This window comes from Schistocerca cancellata, chromosome 9, assembly GCF_023864275.1.
Source record: "Schistocerca cancellata isolate TAMUIC-IGC-003103 chromosome 9, iqSchCanc2.1, whole genome shotgun sequence".
NCBI lineage: Eukaryota > Metazoa > Arthropoda > Insecta > Orthoptera > Acrididae > Schistocerca > Schistocerca cancellata.
In genome coordinates this window covers 1,580,377-1,600,501 of record NC_064634.1, presented here as the reverse complement: position 1 = coordinate 1,600,501, position 20,125 = coordinate 1,580,377, and the positions used below count along the sequence as shown (strand labels likewise).

At 43.6% G+C, this 20,125-nt stretch overlaps 1 protein-coding gene across 1 annotated transcript in view; it reads left to right on the top strand.

Annotated features, from left to right (window-relative positions):
• LOC126100613 (UDP-glycosyltransferase UGT5-like) overlaps positions 1-20,125 on the top strand; it is a 95,116-nt gene that overhangs the window by 13,034 nt on the left and 61,957 nt on the right. Inside the window, exon 2 of the mRNA XM_049911239.1 lies at positions 18,618-18,855. Coding sequence (XP_049767196.1) covers positions 18,618-18,855 — 238 coding nt within the window. The remainder of the gene's footprint in view (positions 1-18,617; positions 18,856-20,125) is intronic.

Below are 20,125 nucleotides of genomic sequence, written 5' to 3'. Positions count from 1 at the left end.
AGCTTGCGATTGCTGCCAAAGTCTACCGCGAATTACATGAGGCTTACTCGCAAATATTTCACTATCAAGAATATACATGGGCCTTTATATACCGACAAAACCACAAGTTCCCTGGCTACACTCATCTTTTTAGACGCTCCTCGTTTTTCTACACTGAAGAGCCAAAGAGTGGCCCGCCTAACATCGTGCAGGGCACCCGCGAGCACGCAGAAGTGACGCAACACGACGTGACGTGAACTCGATTAATGTATGAAGTAGGCTGGAGGGAACAGACACCATGAATCCTGCAGGGCTGTCCATAAATCCGTAAGAGTACGAGGGGGTGGAGATCTCTTCTGAACAGCACGTTACAAGGCATCCCATATATGCTCAATAGTGATCAAGTCTGGGGAGTTCGGTGGCCAGCGGAAGTGTTTAAACTCAGAAGAGTGTTCCTCAAGCCACACTGTAGCAATTCTGGACGTGTGGAATGTCGCATTGTCCTGCTGGAATTGCACAAGTCCATCGGAATGGTCAATGGACATGAGTAGATGCAGGTGGTCAGACAGGATGCTTACGTACGTGTCACCTGTCAGAGTCGTCTCTACACATATCAGGCGTCCCATAACACTCCAACTGCACACCGGGACGTTGGAACCTCCACCAGCTTGAATAGTCCCCTGCTGACGTGCATGGTCCATGGATTCGTGAGGTTGTCTCCATGCCCGTACACGTCCATCCGCTCGATACAGTTCGAAACGACACTCGTCCGACCAGGCAGCACGTTTCCGTGCATAAAAAGTTCTCGGTTTACTTGCCACGTCAAATTTGGATAAACTCCCGAGCTTTCGATGACTACCTCCGTCATCTTCGTCAGGGGTAAAGGCTTCCGCTTTTATAAGCAGTGGACGGCTTCTTATTGGCTGGATGGCGTCACGGTAAAAACGGCGCGTACGGAGATGGCGGCCTCTATGTCCACAGATTTTGTTTGCGCGATTTATCCAGCGTTGCTTGCAGCACCATCCATCGCAACAGGCTGAGAACTGCGAGGAATGTAAGAAGTCTCGCTCTGCGCTCTTTCTTTATCAACTGCATGCTTCCATGCATTGCTGAGTGCATATCCGGAGTCTCTGTTGAAATTATTTTCACATAGTCTAATTTCAACTGCTTCCCTGATGAAAGAGTCCCAATAGTTTGAAGCGTGAGCAAGTATTCTTGTTTCATCGAATTGAACCTTATGCTTATTCAATGAACTGTGCTCAGCCACCGCTGATTATTCTAGATACCTGTATTTCAGGTGACGCTGATGTTCCACACAGCGATCGGCAACAGTTCTTATAGACCGGCCCACATAATCTTTGCCACAGTCGCAAGGAATGCTGTAAATTCCCGGTACTCTCAAGCCGAGATTATCTTTCACGGGTCGCAACTTTACCTTAGGTGGCCGGAAGACTGGTCTGATTCCCTGCCGGCTCAGGACTCTGCCGATCTTGCTGGTCTTTGCACCGCAGAATGGTAGCCGCGCGATGTGTTGGTCCTCTTGATCTGTTCGAACAGCGTCCTTCCTAGGTTTCTTTGCCAGATTAGATCGGATATCTCGGTCAGAATATCCATTTTTCCTGAATACCGTCGTCAGATGGTTAATCACGGAGCCGAGATGATCCTTGTCTGAAATAGTCCTTGCTCAGTGTACTAAGGTATACAGCATAGCTCTCTTCTGAGCTGGGTGGTGAAAATTACGTGCGTTTAGATATAAATCCGTATGCGTCGGTTTTCTGTACACAGAATGTCCGAGACGTCCATCTGATTTTCGCTCCACCAGCACAGCTAAGAAGGGTAACTTCCCATCCTTCTCCACCTCCAGTGTAAATCTTATGTTCTGGTGTATACCATTCAAATGATTAACAAACTGATGCAGTGCCTCATTGCCATGTGGCCAGATTAAAAATGTATCGTCAACATACCAGAAGAAGCAGGATGGACGTAAGGGAGCACTGTTCAACTCTCGTTCTTCGAAATCCTCCATGAAAAAGTTAGCTAGGGCTGGGGACAGTGGCGAAACCATGGCTGTTCCGTAAGTCATTTCATAATATTTTCCACCATACAAAAAATAGGTGGTCGTCAAAGTGTGTCGAAATAACTTTAGTATTCCAGGAGAGAAATGAGCAGCCAACAGTTTTAACGTATCTTCCACCGGTACCTTTGTAAACAAAGAGACCACATCTAGGCTGATCATGATGTCATTCGGACCTATCCTCATCTGCTTTATGATGTCAACAAACATTTTTGAGTTATTAATATGATGGCTACAGTGGCCGACTATATGTGCTAATAATTTGGTTAAGTATTTTGCCAACCGATATGAAGGAGACCCAAAATCACTAACAATAGGTCTCAACGGGACCCCATCCTTATGAACCTTGGGTAGACCGTATAACCTGGGTGGCCTTGGTACTCTTGGTCGCAGATTCCTGACTTCTTCTTCTGGGAGGCCAGAGTTCTTTAGTAGCTCCCCTGTCTTCCTGCTAAGTGCCGCTGTGGGATCCCGTTTATGAATCAGGTACGTGGTATCTTCCAATAAAAGGGCCACTTTATTATGATAATTGGTAGCGTTGAGGATAACTGTGGCATTCCCTTTGTCGGCTGGTAGCACAACTAACTCTTCATCCTTCCCAACGATTTCAATGCCAGTTTCTCCACTCTGCTCACATTGGACTTAGGAGGCTTGGCTGTTGCTAAAATCCGACTAGAGGCAAGCCTTACCTCATCTGCTGCCTCTTCAGGAAGGTGCCGAACCGCTTGTTCTACTCCACTGATATTCTCGACTACCGGTAGAATGGCTCTGAGCACTATGGGACTTAACGTCTAAGGTCATCAGTCCCCTAGAACTTAGAACTACTTAAACCTAACTAACCTAAGGACATCACACACATCCATGCCCGAGGCAGGATTCGAACCTGCGACCGTAGCGGTCACGCGGTTCCAGACTGAAGCGCCTAGAACCGCACGGCCACATCGGCCGGCGACTACCGGTAGTTTTTGTGGAGCTGGAGAAAAGTTCAATCCCTTACTGAGAACCGAGATGACGGCGTCATCAATTTCCTTGTCGGAGAAGTTGATAACAGTGCGATGTACGTCACTGGACCCAGAAATTCCTTTTCCACGGTTAAGGCGCACGAATTTATCAGCCTGTTTTGCTGTAGTCTTGCTTAAATTAGCTCGCTGATGTGCAGCCAAGGTCGTGTCTACCCATTCCCAGTCCCAAGGTGACAAGACTGCAGACAAAAACTGATGGCAACTATAGAAGCAGCGAGCGTTGGCATCCAGTTCATACCTCGTATGAGTCTTTCGCGGCAAGTAAACCGAGAACTTTTTATGCAAGGACTCCGTCGCGAAAGACTTCATAGTCAACACGTTTCCAGTCATCAACAGTCTAATGTCGGTCTTGACGGGCGCAGACGAATCGTGAAGCTTTGTGTCGTGCAGTCATCGAGCGTACACGAGTGGGCCTTCAGCTCCGAAAGCCCATATTGATGATACTTCGCTGAAATCCGCAGCAATATGCGGAAGGGTTGCACCTCTGTTTTGTTGAACGACTCTCTTCAATCGTCGTTGGCCCCGTTCTTGCAGGATCATTTTCCGGCCGCAGCGATATCGGAGATTTGATGTTTTACCAGATTCCCTATATTCGTGGTACACTAGTGAAACGGTCGTACGGGAAACTCCCGACTTCATCGCTACCTCGAAGATGCTGTGTCCCATCGCTCGTACGCCGTCTAGAACACCACGTTCAAACTCACATAAATCTTGATAACCTGCCATTGTAGCAGCAGTAACCGATCTAGCAACTGCGCCAGACACTTGTTGTCTTGTATAGGCATTGCCGACCACAGCACCGTATTCTGCGTGTTTACATACCTCTGTATTTGAATACGCATGCGTGTACCAGTTTCTTTGGCGCTTCAGTGTAGAATCTAGAGTTAACAGCTTCACGTCTTCTCTGGATGTTTTGGACATTTCTCGTCTTCATGTTGCTGAACGAGTAAATTTATCGAGAATCTTTGTGCAGTATTTAGTTACTTCTTACTTGTAAGGCAAAACCGTACGACAACATCGATATACAGTGTGACAAAAAAGTCCGTCAAGATTTGAAAATTCTGTACTTCACGAAATAATGTAGGTTGTTGTTGTTGTGGTCTTCAGTCCTGAGACTGGTTTGATGCAGCTCTACATGCTAATCTATCCTGTGCAAGCTACTTCATCTCCCAGTACCTACTGCAACCTACATCCTTCTGAATTTGCTTAGTGTATTCGTCTCTCGGTCTCCCTCTACGATTTCACCCTCCACACTGCCATCCAATGCTAAATTTGTGATCCCTTGATGCCTCAGGAGATGTCCTACCAACCGGTCCCTTCTTCTAGTCAAGTTGTGCCACAAACTTCTCTTCTCCCCAATCCTATTCAATACCTCCTCATTAGTTACGTGATCTACCCACCTAATCTTCAGCATTCTTCTGTAGCACCACATTTCGAAAGCTCCTATTCTCTTCTTGTCCAAACTATTTATTGTCCATATTTCACTTCCATACATGGCTACACTCCATACAAATACTTTCAGAAACGACTTACTGACACCAAAATTGTACTCGATGTTAACAAATTTCTCTTCCTCAGAAACGCTCTCCTTGCCATTGCCAGTCTACATTTTATATCCTCTCTACTTTGACCATCATCAGTTATTTTCCCCAAGTAGCAAAAATCATTTACTACTTTAAGCGCCCCATTTCCTAATCTAATTCCCGCAGCATCAGCCGATTTAATTTGACTGCATTCCATTATCCTCGTTTTGATTTTGTTGATGTTCATCTTATATCCTCCTTTCAAGACACTGTCCATTCCGTTCAACTGCTCTTCCAGGTCCTTTTCTGTCTCTGACAGAATTACAATGTCATCGGCGAACCTCAAAGTCTTTGTTTCTTCTCCATGGATTTTAATACCTACTCCGAATTTTTCTTTTGTTTCCTTTAGGGCTTGCTCAATATACAGATTGAATAGCATCGGGGATAGGCTACAACCCTGTGTCACTCCCTTCCCAACCACTGCCTCCCTTTCATGTGCCTCGGCTCTTATAACTGCCATCTGGTTTCTGTACAAATTGTAAATAGCCTTTCGCTCCCTGTATTTTACCCCTGCCACCTTTATAATTTGAAAGATAGTATTCCAGTCAACATTGTCAAAAGCTTTCTCTAAGTCTACAAATGCTAGAAACGTAGGTTTGCCTTTCCTTACTCTTTCTTCTAAGGTAAGTCGTAGGGTCAGTATTGCCTCACGTGTTCCAACATTTCTATGGAATCCAAACTGATCTTCCCCGAGGTCGGCTTCTACCAGTTTTTCCATTCGTCTGTAAATAATGCGTGTTAGTATTTTTCAGCTCTGACTTATTAAACTGGTAGTTCGGTAATTTTATCATCTGTCAACACCTGCTTTCTTTGGGATTGTAATTACGTATTATATTCTTCTTGAAGTCTGAGGGTATTTCGCCTGTCTCGTACATCTTGCTCACCAGATGGTAGAGTTTTGTCAGGACTGGCTCTCCCAAGGCCGTCAGTAGTTCTAATGGAATGTTGTCTACTCCCGGGGCCTTGTTTCGACTCAGGTCTTTCAGTGCTCTGTCAAACTCTTCACGCAGTATCGTATCTCCCACTTCATCGTCATCTACATCCTCTTCCATTTCCATAATATTGTCCTCCAGTACATCACCCTTGTATAGACCCTCTATCTACTCCTTCCACCTTTCTGCTTTCCCTTCTTTGCTTAGAACTGGGTTTCCATCTGAGCTCTTGATGTTCATACAAGTGGTTCGCTTATCTACAAAGGTCTCTTTAATTTTCCTGTAGACAGTATCTGTCTTACCCCTAGTGAGATAAGCCTCTACATCCTTACGTTTGTCCTCTAGCCATCCCTGCTTAGCCATTCTGCACTTCCTCTCGATCTCATTTTTGAGACGTTTGTATTCCTTTTTGCCTGCTTCATTTACTGCATTTTTATATTTTCTCCTTTCATCAATTAAATTCAATATTTCTTCTGTTACCCAAGGATTTCTACCAGCCCTCGTCCTTTTACCTACTGGATCCTCTGCTGCCTTCACTACTTCATCCCTCAGAGCTACCCATTCTTCTTCTACTGTATTTCTTTCCCCCATTCCTGTCAATTGTTCCCTTATGCTCTCCCTGAAACTCTGTACAACCTCTGGTTTAGTCAGTTTATCCAGGTCCCATCTCCTTAAATTTCCACCTTTTTGCAATTACTTCAGTTTTAATCTACAGTTCATAACCAATAGATTGTGGTCAGAGTCCACATCTGCCCCTGGAAATGTCCTACAATTTAAAACCTGGTTCCTAAATCTCTGTCTTACCATTATATAATCTATCTGATACCGTTTAGTATCTCCAGGATTCTTCCATGTATACAACCTTCTTTTATGATTCTTGAACCAAGTGTTAGCTATGATTAAGTTATGCTCTGTGCAGAATTCTACCAGACGGCTTCCTCTTTCATATCTTAGCCCCAATCCATATTGACCTACTATGTTTCCTTCTCTCCCTTTTCCTACTCTCGAATTCCAGTCACCCATGATTATTAAATTTTCGTCTCCCTTCAATACCTGAATAATTTCGTTTATCTCATCATACATTTCTTCAATTTCTTCATCTGCAGAGCTAGTTGGCATATAAACTTGTACTACTGTAGTAGGCATGGGCTTCGTATCTATCTTGGCCACTATAATACGTTCACTATGCTGTTTGTAGTAGCTTACCCGCACTCCTATTTTTTTTATTCATTATGAAACCTACTCCTGCATTACCCCTATTTGATTTTGTATTTATAACCCTGTATTCACCTGACCAGAGGTCTTGTTCCTCCTGCCACCGAACTTCACTAATTCCCCCTACATCTAACTTTAACCTATCCATTTCCCTTTTTAAATTTTCTAACCTACCTGCCCGATTAAGGGATCTGACATTCCACGCTCCGATCCGTAGAATGCCAGTTTTCTTTCTCCTGATAACGATAATGTAGGTAGAGAAATAAAAATTGACACACCTGCTTGAAATTTCATGTGGTTTTATTGAAATCAAAAAATGTCCACAAAATGACCAACAGATGACGCTTGACATGATTCAAAGACAGTAGTTATCATAACAATTCATTTTTAGTAAAGACGATGCTGCTTATAACAAATATTCATCATATCGGGTGTCATCCATCAACGATGTCGGTAGTCTAGGGGCAATGGTGTAAACAGCACTGTACAGCATATCAGTAGGTATGGTGAGAAAGTGCCGCCGGATGTTGTTTGTCTTTTGGTATGCCTAATGAGGTCCGACGACCGTGGTACACGTGCGACTTAAGGTAGCCCCACAGCCAATAATCAGACGGACTGAGGAGGTCTGGGAACCTGGGAGGCCAAGCTTGATGGAAATGGCGGCTCAGCACGCGAACCCCGCCAAACGATGTGCGCAAGAAATATTTCACGCGTGTAACAATGTGGGATGGAGCGCCATGCTGCATAAAAGTCATACCTCCCAGCACGTGTTTATCTGCCAGGCTAGGGATGATGCGATTCTGTAACACATCGACGTACCTCGCACCAATCACCCTGAAAGTTTGAAAAGCAGTACCCCCCCATTTCCTCGAATAAAAAGGGTCAAATCCCGATTGATGTGGTAAATACACGTCGTACTGTGGCTTTCTCGTCATGCATCAAGGTTTCCACGACAGTTCTAGGATTTTCATTAGCCCAAATTCTGCAGCTGTGGGTGTTGACAGACCGTCGGAATGTGAAATGGGCTTCGATGGTCCACGACACGTTAGACAGCCATTTCTCGGGTGCCCGCACTGCAAATGCTCTCCGTGTCACAAAATCGATGGCTAACAGTTCTTGATGACGCTGGATTGTGCACGGATAGCATTAGAGAGTACGGCTTAGTGCTCTGTAAACAGTAGAGCGTGGAATGCAGGTGTGACGTGCGACTTGACCACGCGGAGATGAACCTGCGAAATTCTTCCTGAACTGTCCGAGCAGCAGCAACACTTGCATCTGGTCCCCCACTACACGGCCGGTCGTCCAAACTCCCTGTGGTTTCGAGCTTCGTGACCATTTTCTTCACAGCAACACTTGTCACAAGACCTTTACCCGTCAGAATACTGTTATGGCGATATAATCGGAAAGGTGCAGTAGCGGATTCTCCATCCTGAAGTGAATTTTCACTAACAGTGCCTTTTCTGGTAAAGTCAACACGCCGCTATTGCTGAGGCATATGACTCCCTCTTTCACTGCAAAGAAAAAAAAAAAAATAGTTCAAATGTGTGTGAAATCTTATCGGACTTAACTGCTAAGGTCATCAGTCCCTAAGCTTACACACTACCTAACCTAAACTATCCTAAGGACAAGCACACACACCCAGGCCCGAGGGAGGACTCGAACGTCCGCCGGGATCAACCGCACGGTCCATGACTGCAGCGCCTAAGACCGCTCAGCTAATCCCGCGCGGCCTTTCATTGAAGCTCACGTCATACACGATTTTCATGCGGTGTTGTCGTCAGCGCCATATGTCGTCCCTGTTTTTGTTGCACTCGTTTTTGCTTTCAATATAATCCCATGACATTTCAGGCATGTGTGTCAACTTTGTCCTCTTTACCTGCATTATTCCGTGAATTAGTGCTTTCTCAAATGTCAACGGTCTTTTCGGTGACCCTGTAGCACAAGAATGTAATCTATTCGTACACGCATCGACAAAACTCTGGCATCACCCCGATATATCCTGCCGATGTGTTACTATTATGACTGAATAACATTACTGGAAGTGAGTTTTTGAGCAACACGGATTAAGTAAATATACTGGACGATCAAAAGTTATTGTGGCCCTGAAAAGGGCCGTTTATTGAGAACACTACTTTCAATGATTATATAACGTACAATCAATCACCCACAATGCGACAATCTTCCAAAGAAGAAGGACCACTCGCCTTCACCCATAAGTGAACGCTACAGTCAGAATTTATCTTACAACGTCTACGACAAGACAAAGACAAACTCCCGTGCGGAAAAAGGTAGGAACCCTCACTAGCAATGATAATCTCAGAAACAGGTATAGTACGGTAAGCTTAGATCTCCCTAGTTTCAAAAGATTCCAAACCTGGTCTACCTGCATTGTTACAAGCAACGAAAGCTACAGTTAGCCACCCGTTACCCAAACTAGAGGAAGAAGATACTTTCATTAAAGAAAAATTTAACCTCGCACCACAAAATAAAGTAGGTCCATTAATAAGAACAAATTGAGTAGTTTTACCAACTCCTCTCGTTTCGTTCTTTTTACCCTTCGCAGAAGATGTCGAAGCACCTAGAGTGCCGTCCACATTAATAAGTGTTGAATGCTTATTTACGAATCACTTATCAATGTGGACGGCACTCTAGGTGCTTCGACATCTTCTGCGAAGGGTAAAAAGAACGAAACGAGAGAAGTTGGTAAAACTACTCAATTTGTTCTTATTAATGGACCTACTTTATTTTGTGGTGTGAGGTTAAATTTTTCTTTAATGAAAGTATCTTCTTCCTCTAGTTTGGGTAACGGGTGGCTAACTGTAGCTTTCGTTGCTTGTAACAATGCAGGTAGACCAGGTTTGGAATCTTTTGAAACTAGGGAGATCTTAGCTTACCGTACTATACCTGTTTCTGAGATTATCATTGCTAGTGAGGGTTCCTACCTTTTTCCGCGCGGGAGTTTGTCTTTGTCTTGTCGTAGACGTTGTAAGATAAATTCTGACTGTAGCGTTCACTTATGGGTGAAGGCGAGTGGTCCTTCTTCTTTGGAAGATTGTCGCATTGTGGGTGATTGATTGTACGTTATATAATCATTGAAAGTAGTGTTCTCAATAAACGGCCCTTTTCAGGGCCACAATAACTTTTGATCATCCAGTATATTTGCTTAATCCGTGTTGCTCAAAAACTCACTTCCGGTAATGTTATTCTTATGGGATTTTTTGTCCTTTGTTGCAAAAACTCATGAAAACTGCCCGTGTTGCCCGGCAGTTTCACGGTCGGAAATATCATGTCCATTGTAATTATCCGGGCTGTTATGCCGTGGTCGGTTGATGACGGTTCATCAACCGAGCACGGCATAACAGCCCGGATGATGGTTCATCAACCGACCACGGCATAACAGCCCGGATAATTATAATGGACATGATATTTCCGGCCGTGAAAGTCTACATTGTGCTATCCCGACTGTTCCTGTACCGATCGGAAGGTCACCGTTGATACTGTTTGTGAACAAACACACAACTACCACGAGCACTACCTACGGCTAGAACGCCGCACTCGAATGGACTGCAGCAGTCCAGTTGGAAGTAAATCGCCAGTGGAACAATAGAGCGAGCGTACATCGTGCCGGGAAGGGACGAATGATCGACTTCGCATCATCACGTTACACACAGTTTGCATTAAATAAATGAAATGATTAAAATAAAAACAGTACTATATTGGTCGCTCAGAGTTGGTGCGGAGACAGAAGTTCTAAAAGTATTTTTTTAAAAAATTGCGATAACACTACCAAAATGAAAACTCAGTGCAATGTTACGCTCGTGCATTTCAGTCGACAGCCTTCAGTTTAGAGAGTTTGTGTGGTTAACCGCATTTGCGAAGCGTACCATCGATGACTAGGCGGGGGCGAAGAATGGGAGATGAATCGAAGGAAGCCTCCGAGAAAGCGAACAATAAACCTAAATCTGGGAGACCTTACCGGGATTTGAACCGAGGTACTCTCAGATGAGAGTCCAGCGTCGTACTACTGCTCTACCTCTCTCACTACTGTGTTGTTGTCTCCATATACAGTTTTAATTAATCAATTTTAACTTAAATATTGTCTTGTGTGAGAAACTAACCGAAGAAAAGTATTGTGACCTCTCGCTTCGATTAATACAGCTCAAAAAGTCTCACAAAACTGTCCATGAGAAGTGTATAAAATCGAACGCTGCAGCGAGTCTTGGCGGCATTAGTTGACGGGAGCCGTGCGCCGGAAAAGCTGTTGTCTCAGGTGAGAATAACAGATGGCTTCGACTGCTAATAAACGCTAGCAGTGTTAGGTATGGTGTATGGTCTCTGACATTGAAACCAAAAGCGAAAACATGAATCACGAGATGATAAATGATACAGGGTGATTCAAAAAGAATACCACAACTTTAAAAATGTGTATTTAATGAAAGAAACATAATATAACCTTCTGTTATACATCATTACAAAGAGTATTTAAAAAGGTTTTTTTTTTCACTCAAAAACAAGTTCAGAGATGTTCAATATGGCCCCCTCCAGACACTCGAGCAATATCAACCCGATACTCCAATTCGTTCCACACTCTCTGTAGCATATCAGGTGTAACAGTTTGGATAGCTGCTGTTTTTTCTCGTTTCAAATCATCAATGGTGGCTGGGAGAGGTGGCCGAAACACCATATCCTTAACATACCCCCATAAGAAAAAATCGCAGGGGGTAAGATCAGGCCTTCTTGGAGGCCAGTGATGAAGTGCTCTGTCACGGGCTGCCTGGCGGCCGATCCATCGCCTCGGGTAGTTGACGTTCAGGTAGTTACGGACAGATAAGTGCCAATGTGGTGGCGCTCCATCCTGCTGAAATATGAATTGTTGTGCTTCTTGTTCGAGCTGAGGGAACAGCCAATTCTCTAACATCTCCAGATACTGTAGTCCAGTTACAGTAGCACCTTCGAAGAAAAAGGGACCAAAAACTTTATTGGCTGAAATGGCACAGAAAACGTTCACCTTAGGCGAGTCACGTTCATACTGAGTTGTTTCCCGCGGATTCTCAGTGCCCCATATACAGACACTGTGACGGTTGACTTTCCCGTTAGTGTGGAAAGTTGCTTCATCACTAAACACAATCTTTGAAACGAAAGATTCATCTGTTTCCATTTGAGCAAGGATAAAATCACAGACATCGATTCTTTTAATCTTATCAGCTGCAGACAGTGCTTGAACCAATTTCAGACGATAAGGTTTCATAACTAACCTTTTTCGTAGGACTCTCCATACAGTTGATTGTGGAATTTGCAGCTCTCTGCTAGCTCTGCGAGTCGATTTTCCTGGGTTGCGAACAAATGCTTGCTGGATGCGTGCTACATTTTCATCACTCGTTCTCGGCTGTCCAGAACTTTTCCCTTTGCACAAACACCCATTCTCTGTAAACTGTTTATACCAACGTTTAATACACCACCTATCAGGAGGTTTAACACCATACTTCGTTCGAAATGCACGCTGAACAACTGTCGTCGATTCACTTCTGCCATACTCAATAACACAAAAAGCTTTCTGTTGAGCGCTCGCCATCTTAGCATCAACTGACGCTGACGCCTAGTCAAGAGCGCCTCAAGCGAACAAATGTACAACTAAATGAAACTTTATAGCTCCCTTAATTCGCCGACAGATAGTGCTTAGCTCTGCCTTTTGTCGTTGCAGAGTTTTAAATTCCTAAAGTTGTGGTATTCTTTTTGAATCACCCTGTATAATGGAGAGAGGTAAATTCATGGCTAGGAAGAGAAAAAGAAAAATTCAATTACTTTTATTTATTAGTCGAAAGTATATTAAACTGTACGTCAGAAGCGACCTTTAATATGTTAAAACTTAACTGTAAAGAAAAAACAACCTTGTAGCCAGGAAACGATCGATCAGATATCAATCGAATGACGCTATAGATTTTTTAACGTCAAGAACCATGAAGTCAGGGGACTTGCTGTGTTCGACATAAGGTCCCATAAACCTCAAATTTTCCTATCTGCAGTCCACACTGCCTTTTGTCTGGTGAATGGTGCCTCAACACTATGAGGTCAGATTGTTTACCCCAGCACTCACTCACACGTACACCAACTACTCCCTGTCCTCAAACACACACTTGTGTGGTGAGTACGGACTATGCAAAGAGCAGTGGCGGCTCGTGAGTATACATTCTGTGTGTTCACAAATTTTTAGACTCAGATAAATCTGAGAACATGAGATTAATAGCATCTGCTGTATAAAATTTATGATTATCAACAAGTTTATACTACTACAGGCACTGCCAGTAATAATAAGAACAGTAATAATAACAATAATAATAATAATAAGACGCGTATCTTATCTGACTAAAGAAAGAACTGTTCTTGCCGATTTTTATTGTCTTGTACACAATGTGCACAGTTTATGGCGATAACGAAATTATGTGTAAGAATTCGAAAGACTCTCTTTCGCATGTTTGTATAAATGAGAGCTTTCGTGCTTTCCCACACACACACACACACACACACACACAGGCGCGCGCGTACAAGATCCCTAACAGAAGTATTAGTTTACGAATGTACCTCCGGGCTGAAAATAAGATATTCTTGCGCTGCACTCACAGAACAGCCTGTGCTAAATGTACACTTCCTTGATAAATGTTCGCCTGTAGTCACGCTTATTTCATTTCGTCACTCTCAATGAAAGGATCTGTTCTCGGAGGCCCCAGTTCCTTTACGGCTAACTTTTCGTGGCAATTTATTTCTCTGTTTCCAGAATGAGATTTTCACTCTGCAGCGGATTGTGCGCTGATATGAAACTACCTGGCAGATTAAAGCTGTATGCCGAAGCGAGACTCGAACTCAGAATCTTTGCCTTTCACAGGCAACTGCGTGAACTACCCAAGAACGACGCGTCCTCACAGCTTTACTTTCTGTTAGCATTTAAAATAGATTTAACATAGTTTGTAACCCCTCCCCCCCACCCCCCCCCCCCCCCCCCCCCCCCCCCCCCCCCCCCCCCCCCCCCCCCCCCCACTTATCGACCTCAAATGACAGTGAAAAATTAAACCGCGTGTACCTAATGGAAATCTGGGAAAAGCAATCGTCACCGAAGTTAATCTGTCGGTAAAGAGGGAGGAAAGGGTTACATCTAAATGAAAAGAAAAATGCAAATGAAACTGGTGGAAATTAATTTTGAAAAGGGGTAAAGTTAATAAAGAAAGTAAATGTGCGGTCGTTACGTTAACAATTAACTGGCGTTAATTAGATATTTGAGATTTGAGGAAAATTACGGTCGCCAGTCCTATGGACATCTACTATAATAACTGAAAAAGAAAGGTTATTGCACATATAATTAGCACTAAAAGCGTGGCAACTGAAAGTTGACACGTGCAGTGTGAAAACTGAATGTTTGTCAGAAGTAATAAATTTCGCTACACTCTGACTTAATTTAGCAAAAGAATTAATAAAACCGGAAAATTGAAAGTTAATTTAGTCACTGAAATTGATAGTGAGCTTTGTTTCTGAAGCACTACGAAATTCAATCAAATAAGGTTAGTCTTGGGCTACCTCAACAATCATCTCAAAAGCAACTTGAATCTACGCAATTTGGAACTAAGAGATTTAACTTTGAACTTGAATTAAATGATTTTGAACAATTAACAATAGTAAAATTTAGTATGTACCAAGCTGGGCTGCAGTCACAGGTAAGCTAAAATACAGTAACAAAACTCGCACTATTAATTTGTGCTTGTGTAATCTAAATATAATTCTATTTGGTTATGATACCTTAACTGAACTTTGAAATTAAAGCAGTGAAATCGAATGATATTACTTTAATGCTGGCGTTTGAATTTCAACTACACTCAGGTTCATTCCGGAAAAGGAAGGGACCCTGCTTGGTAATGCAATTGGGACAATGAGCAACAAAGGTTCATCCTAAGTTGCTGTAATTTTGTGAGGCAAATGGAACAAATTTAGAAGTTGAGGTCTGCCATACAGTTCTAAAACGTTACGTGCTTCCAGTCTGCCTTGTTGGTTGATTGAAGGTTTGAAGCCATCGATCGAGTAGGGGCGACAGTCACTCATTGTCGGCCGTCGCTGTTGCAGAAGCTGAATGTTGGCGCGTCTTCTTCTCGACACGGTCACCAGGCGAAACGGGCTCTCGGTGTGCGCCAGCTAATGCTTCCCGTCCGTGACACCGTGCCAGAAACTATCACAGCAAGTGGAGCGCAATTACATGCTGCCAAACCCCGAAATCGCGGCAACTCGCGGGAGCGTCACACAACACACCTGATCCACCGCCCTACTCCAGCCAGACTCTGCTCTGCCCGCACTCCACGCGCCAACGTTAACACTACCACAGATCCTAAACACTTTGGTTCTCCACACGACCTATCGATGTAATCGTTCGATAGCATAGTTTTCCCTAGGCAAGACCCAGCGTAAAAATACAACTAATATTTACAAAACAAACCAATTATACATCGACGTAGATGCATAAATATGTATATACAAATTCCAAAACAATTACAATATATAAAGACGCAGAAATGTCATATCTTTAGGTAACAAAATAAGGAAAAACTTTATAGTACAATAGATGGAAATAGGGGGATATGCATTTCCGGCGTTACAAGTTCATGTTTATAGGCACGCGAAAGCCGATTCCTGCACAATAGACAACTAACTACAAACATAAACAGCCATTTGTGGAAATGATTAAACTAAAAGTAGTAATGTGTACCAACATGGTCACTTGACTAGAATACAAATGAGGCGCTGAAATCCATTATGGCTTAAAGCACACCGCCGTCGATCCCACATTTAAGTGAACATCAGAGAAACCAGTGATACAGCTTTTCATGAATTTTCACATATACAAAATGTGGGCCTACAGCACAGACAAACCTGACTCCCCATAAGATCAACAGATTTCAGAAGCACGAGTAAATGCTACAGTCTCACAATCGAGAGTGATGTGCTTTGGGCCCTTATAATTCCCACTGCCTCCAATGGATTACTGTACGACGAAATTCATAACTTAAGTACTATAACTCATTCAGAAACCCACAAATTTGGTTTATAGTCAGTACAACGTTAACGCATACTAACGTCCCATGTAATGTTACTACAGTATATAGTGAGAGAAATAGCATATCTGAGGAGTGTCCTATCATCCAGCAGGATTTATGCCGAGCGAATGGGGATGAAAAAAATCTGCCGCAGTGTGCTGACACCTGGTGGCACTGCCGCAAACTTGTAGTTGAGCGGCGAGGTCTAGATGTTCACAGCGTGATCCTTGCAGGTTGTTTATCAAGTCCGAATGTATTTGGCCCGTAAGGCAATTACGTCACACGAGCCGCGCATGCGCAAAAGCTCCTTAAACCGCGCACAAGTGAAAGTGTGCTCACGACCCTGTTGCCAAGTTTCACTGAGTCTATAGGAGCAGTAGCGCGAGGTAGATTTTTAAGTGCCGCATCTATCAGACTGCAGCATCTATGTTACATTTAACAGCATTCAAAGAAAAATAACGAATAAATCCGAAAGGTGTCGAAAGCTAGGTTGTTCATGTGCTCTTGTGTTCATACACAGCAACAGCCACTGGGCGCCGGCCGAGGTGGCCGAGCGGTTCTAGTCGCTACAGTCTGGAACCGTTCGACTGCTACGGTCGCAGAATCGAATCCTGCCTCGGGCATGGATGTATGTGATGTCCTTAGGTTAGTTAGGTTTAAGTAGTTCTAAGTTCTAGGCGGAAGCAGTATATACAGGGTCTATACAAGGGCGATGTACTTGAGGACAATATTATGGAAATGGAAGAGGATGTAGATGAAGATGAAATGGGAGATATGATACTGCGTGAAGAGTTTGACAGAGCACTGGAAGACCTGAGTCGAAACAAGGCCCCCGGAGTAGACAACATTCCATTAGAACTACTGACGGCCTTGGGAGAGCCAGTCCTGACAAAACTCTACCATCTGGTGAGCACGATGTATGAGACAGGCGAAATACCCTCAGACTTCAAGAAGAATATGATAATTCCAATTCCAAAGAAAGCAGGCGTTGACAGATGTGAAAATTACCGAACTATCAGTTTAATAAGCCACAGCTTCATAATACTAACGCGAATTCTTTACAGACGAATGGAAAAACTGGTAGAAGCCGATCTCGGGGAGGATCAGTTTGGATTCCGTAGAAATGTTGGAACACGTGAGGCAATACTGATCCTACGACTTACCTTAGAGCCGGCCGCGGTGGTCTAGCGGTTCTGGCGCTGCAGTCCGGAACCGCGGGACTGCTACGGTCGCAGGTTCGAATCCTGCCTCGGGCATGGGTGTGTGTCATGTCCTTAGGTTAGTTAGCTTTAAGTAGTTCTAAGCTCTAGGGGACTTATGACCTAAGATGTTGAGTCCCATAGTGCTCAGAGCCATTTGAACCATTTGAACTTACCTTAGAAAACAGATTAAGGAAAGGCAAACCTACGTTTCTAGCATTTGTAGACTTAGAGAAAGCTTTTGACAATGTTGACTGGAATAGCCTCTTTCAAATAAAGGGAGCGAAAGGCTATTTACAATTTGTACAGAAAGCAGATGGCAGTTATGAGTCGGGGGGGGGGGGGGTATGATAGGGAAGCAGTGGTTGGGAAGGGAGTGAGACAGGGTTGTAGCCTCTCCCCGATGTTATTCAATCTGTATATTGAGCAAGCAGTAAAGGAAACAAAAGATAAGTTTGGAGTAGGTATTAAAATCCATGGAGAAGAAATAAAAACTTTGAGGTTCGCCGATGACATTGTAATTCTGTCAGAGACAGCAAAGGACTTGGAAGAGCAGTTGAACAGAATGGATAGCGTCTTGAAAGGAGGATATAAGATGATCATCAAGAAAAGCAAAACGAGGATAATGGAATGTAGTCAAATTGAGTCGGGTGATGCTGAGGGAATTAGATTAGGCAATGAGACACTTAAAGTAGTAAAGGTGTTTTGCTATTTGGGGAGCAAAATAACTGATGATGGTCGAAGTAGAGAGGATATAAAATTTAGACTGGCAATGGCAAGGAAAGCGTTTCTGAAGAAGAAAAATTTGTTAACATCGAGTATAGATTTAAATGTCAGGAAGTCGTTTCTGTAAGTATTTGTATGGAGTGTAGCCATGTATGGAAGTGAAACGTGGACGATAAATAGTTTAGAGAAAAAGAGAATAGAAGCTTTCGAAATGTGGTGCTACAGAAGAATGCTGAACATTAGATGGGTAGATCACATAACTAATGAGGAGGTATTGGATAGAAGTGGGGAGCAGAGGAGCTTGTGGCACAATTTGACTAGAAGAAGGGATCGGTTGGTAGGACATGTTCTGAGACATCGAGGGTTCACCCGTTTAGTATTGGAGGGCAGCATGGAGGGCAAAAATCGTAGAGGGAGACCAAGAGATGAATACACTAAGCAGATTCAGAAGGATGTAGGCTGCAGTAGGTACTGGGAGATGAAGAAGCTTGCACAGGATAGAGTAGCATGGAGAGCTGCATCAAACGAGTCTCAGGACTGAAGACCACAACAATAACAACAAGTTCTAGGCGATTGATGACCTCAGATGTTTAGTCGCATAGTGCTTAGAACCATTTGAACCAGTAGTAAGGGGACTGCAGTGTCTCTGGATTGCATAAGGTACATTTATGCAGCATCTCAGCAGTAACACCTGTCTCAGTGCACCAATCCATTCTCGTGCTGTCCCAGATTACTGCTAGTGTCCATGACTTTTCACCAGTTTGAGGACTCACACAGTTGGAAGTAATGAGCGCCGCACTCGCCTCGCTTTTCCAGATGCGAGCCGTCCAGGTGACGCTGCTGGCCTGCGCGCTCTCCGGCCTGGACGCTGCCAACTTGCTGGCCTTCTTCCCGATGCACAGCCGCAGCCACTGGGGCCTCGGACAGACCTACCTGAAGGCGCTGCACGCCAGCGGCCACAGCATCACCGTCGTCACCTCCTACCAGAGCGAGGGCCACACCGACAACTGGCGCGAAGTGGTAGTTCCCGATACGACGGGCACTTTCCGCTCAGGTTAGTACAGTAGTCTGTTACAAGAATTATACATTCTATTAGTTTACCATCCACAGCTTCACTCGCGTTGACTGTGGGTCTGTACAGATATTTTTTGTTTTCCTTTAATCAAATTTCTACGTTGTCCACAAATTGCAACACCTTCGTAACATTGCACGCTAAATAATGCCATAGAACCATCGTCTTTTCTGAAAGTACTTCTGACCAAAATGCAATTCCAGTAATTAGAATGGAAGGCCTTTGTTAATCCTCCCTTTTGAGTTTTTATGGTGATATGTCCATAGAAACTTTCATTACCTAAAACTTATTTCTTTAGAAGCCAAATACAAATTTTCATAAATTTAGCTTTAAAAATGTTGTAATATAACGTAATATTTTCACAAAAATTTTCATCAGCATTTCACCCCCTTAGGGGTTGAATGCCCAAAAACATTGAAACACGATAATTTTAATTTCTAAAGAGAAGTCAAATAGCAATTTTGACAGACATAGCTTCAATAATGTTTTAGTAGCTCTTTAATAATTACTTGTTTTCAAAGAAACTTTCACCAACTATTTAACCCCGATAGGGCTTAAATTTCCAAAACTGCTGAAACACTTATTTCTGTTTTTCTGACTGAGGAACTAAATACCAATTTTCGTAGTTCTAGCCTCAAAACTGCGTTAATAGCGACGTGTGAGGACGGTTCAATAAGTAATGCCCCACGTTGTTTTCTCAGAACATATTTATTGTTAAGAGTCAGAATTTGCTGACAATATACATCAAAATGTCTTGCCCGTGTCCCATTTTTCTACACAGTCTCCATCACGTTCTATGGCCGTACGCCGACGTCGTGGAAGACCATGTATTCCCTGCTTGTAAAACTCTTGTGCTGTAGGCTGAGCCACGTTTTTACTGCGTGACTGACACTCCCGTCATCTTCAAACTGTGTTCCCCATAGAGAATCTTTAAGCAGCCCAAAGAGATGGTCGGCACGAAAAATAGCATCCGCACGATTCACCATTGTCTGGAGCAGTGGCTGTGGCAGGACGTCCCGAGCGTGGCTGATCAGGGAGCTCTGTTTCTGCATTTCCTGAGGCCGTAACCCTCTTTACTCATCGCCCAACTGTAGTCCTATCAATTGCAGCATCGTCATACACTGCAGACAAACGTTTATGGATGTTCACCACGGTTTCTTTTTCTGCACCCAAGAACTCAATAACAGCACGCTGCTTGTAACGTGAGTCGTATGTAGACGCCATTTTGACACCGTACTACAGCTCTGCCATC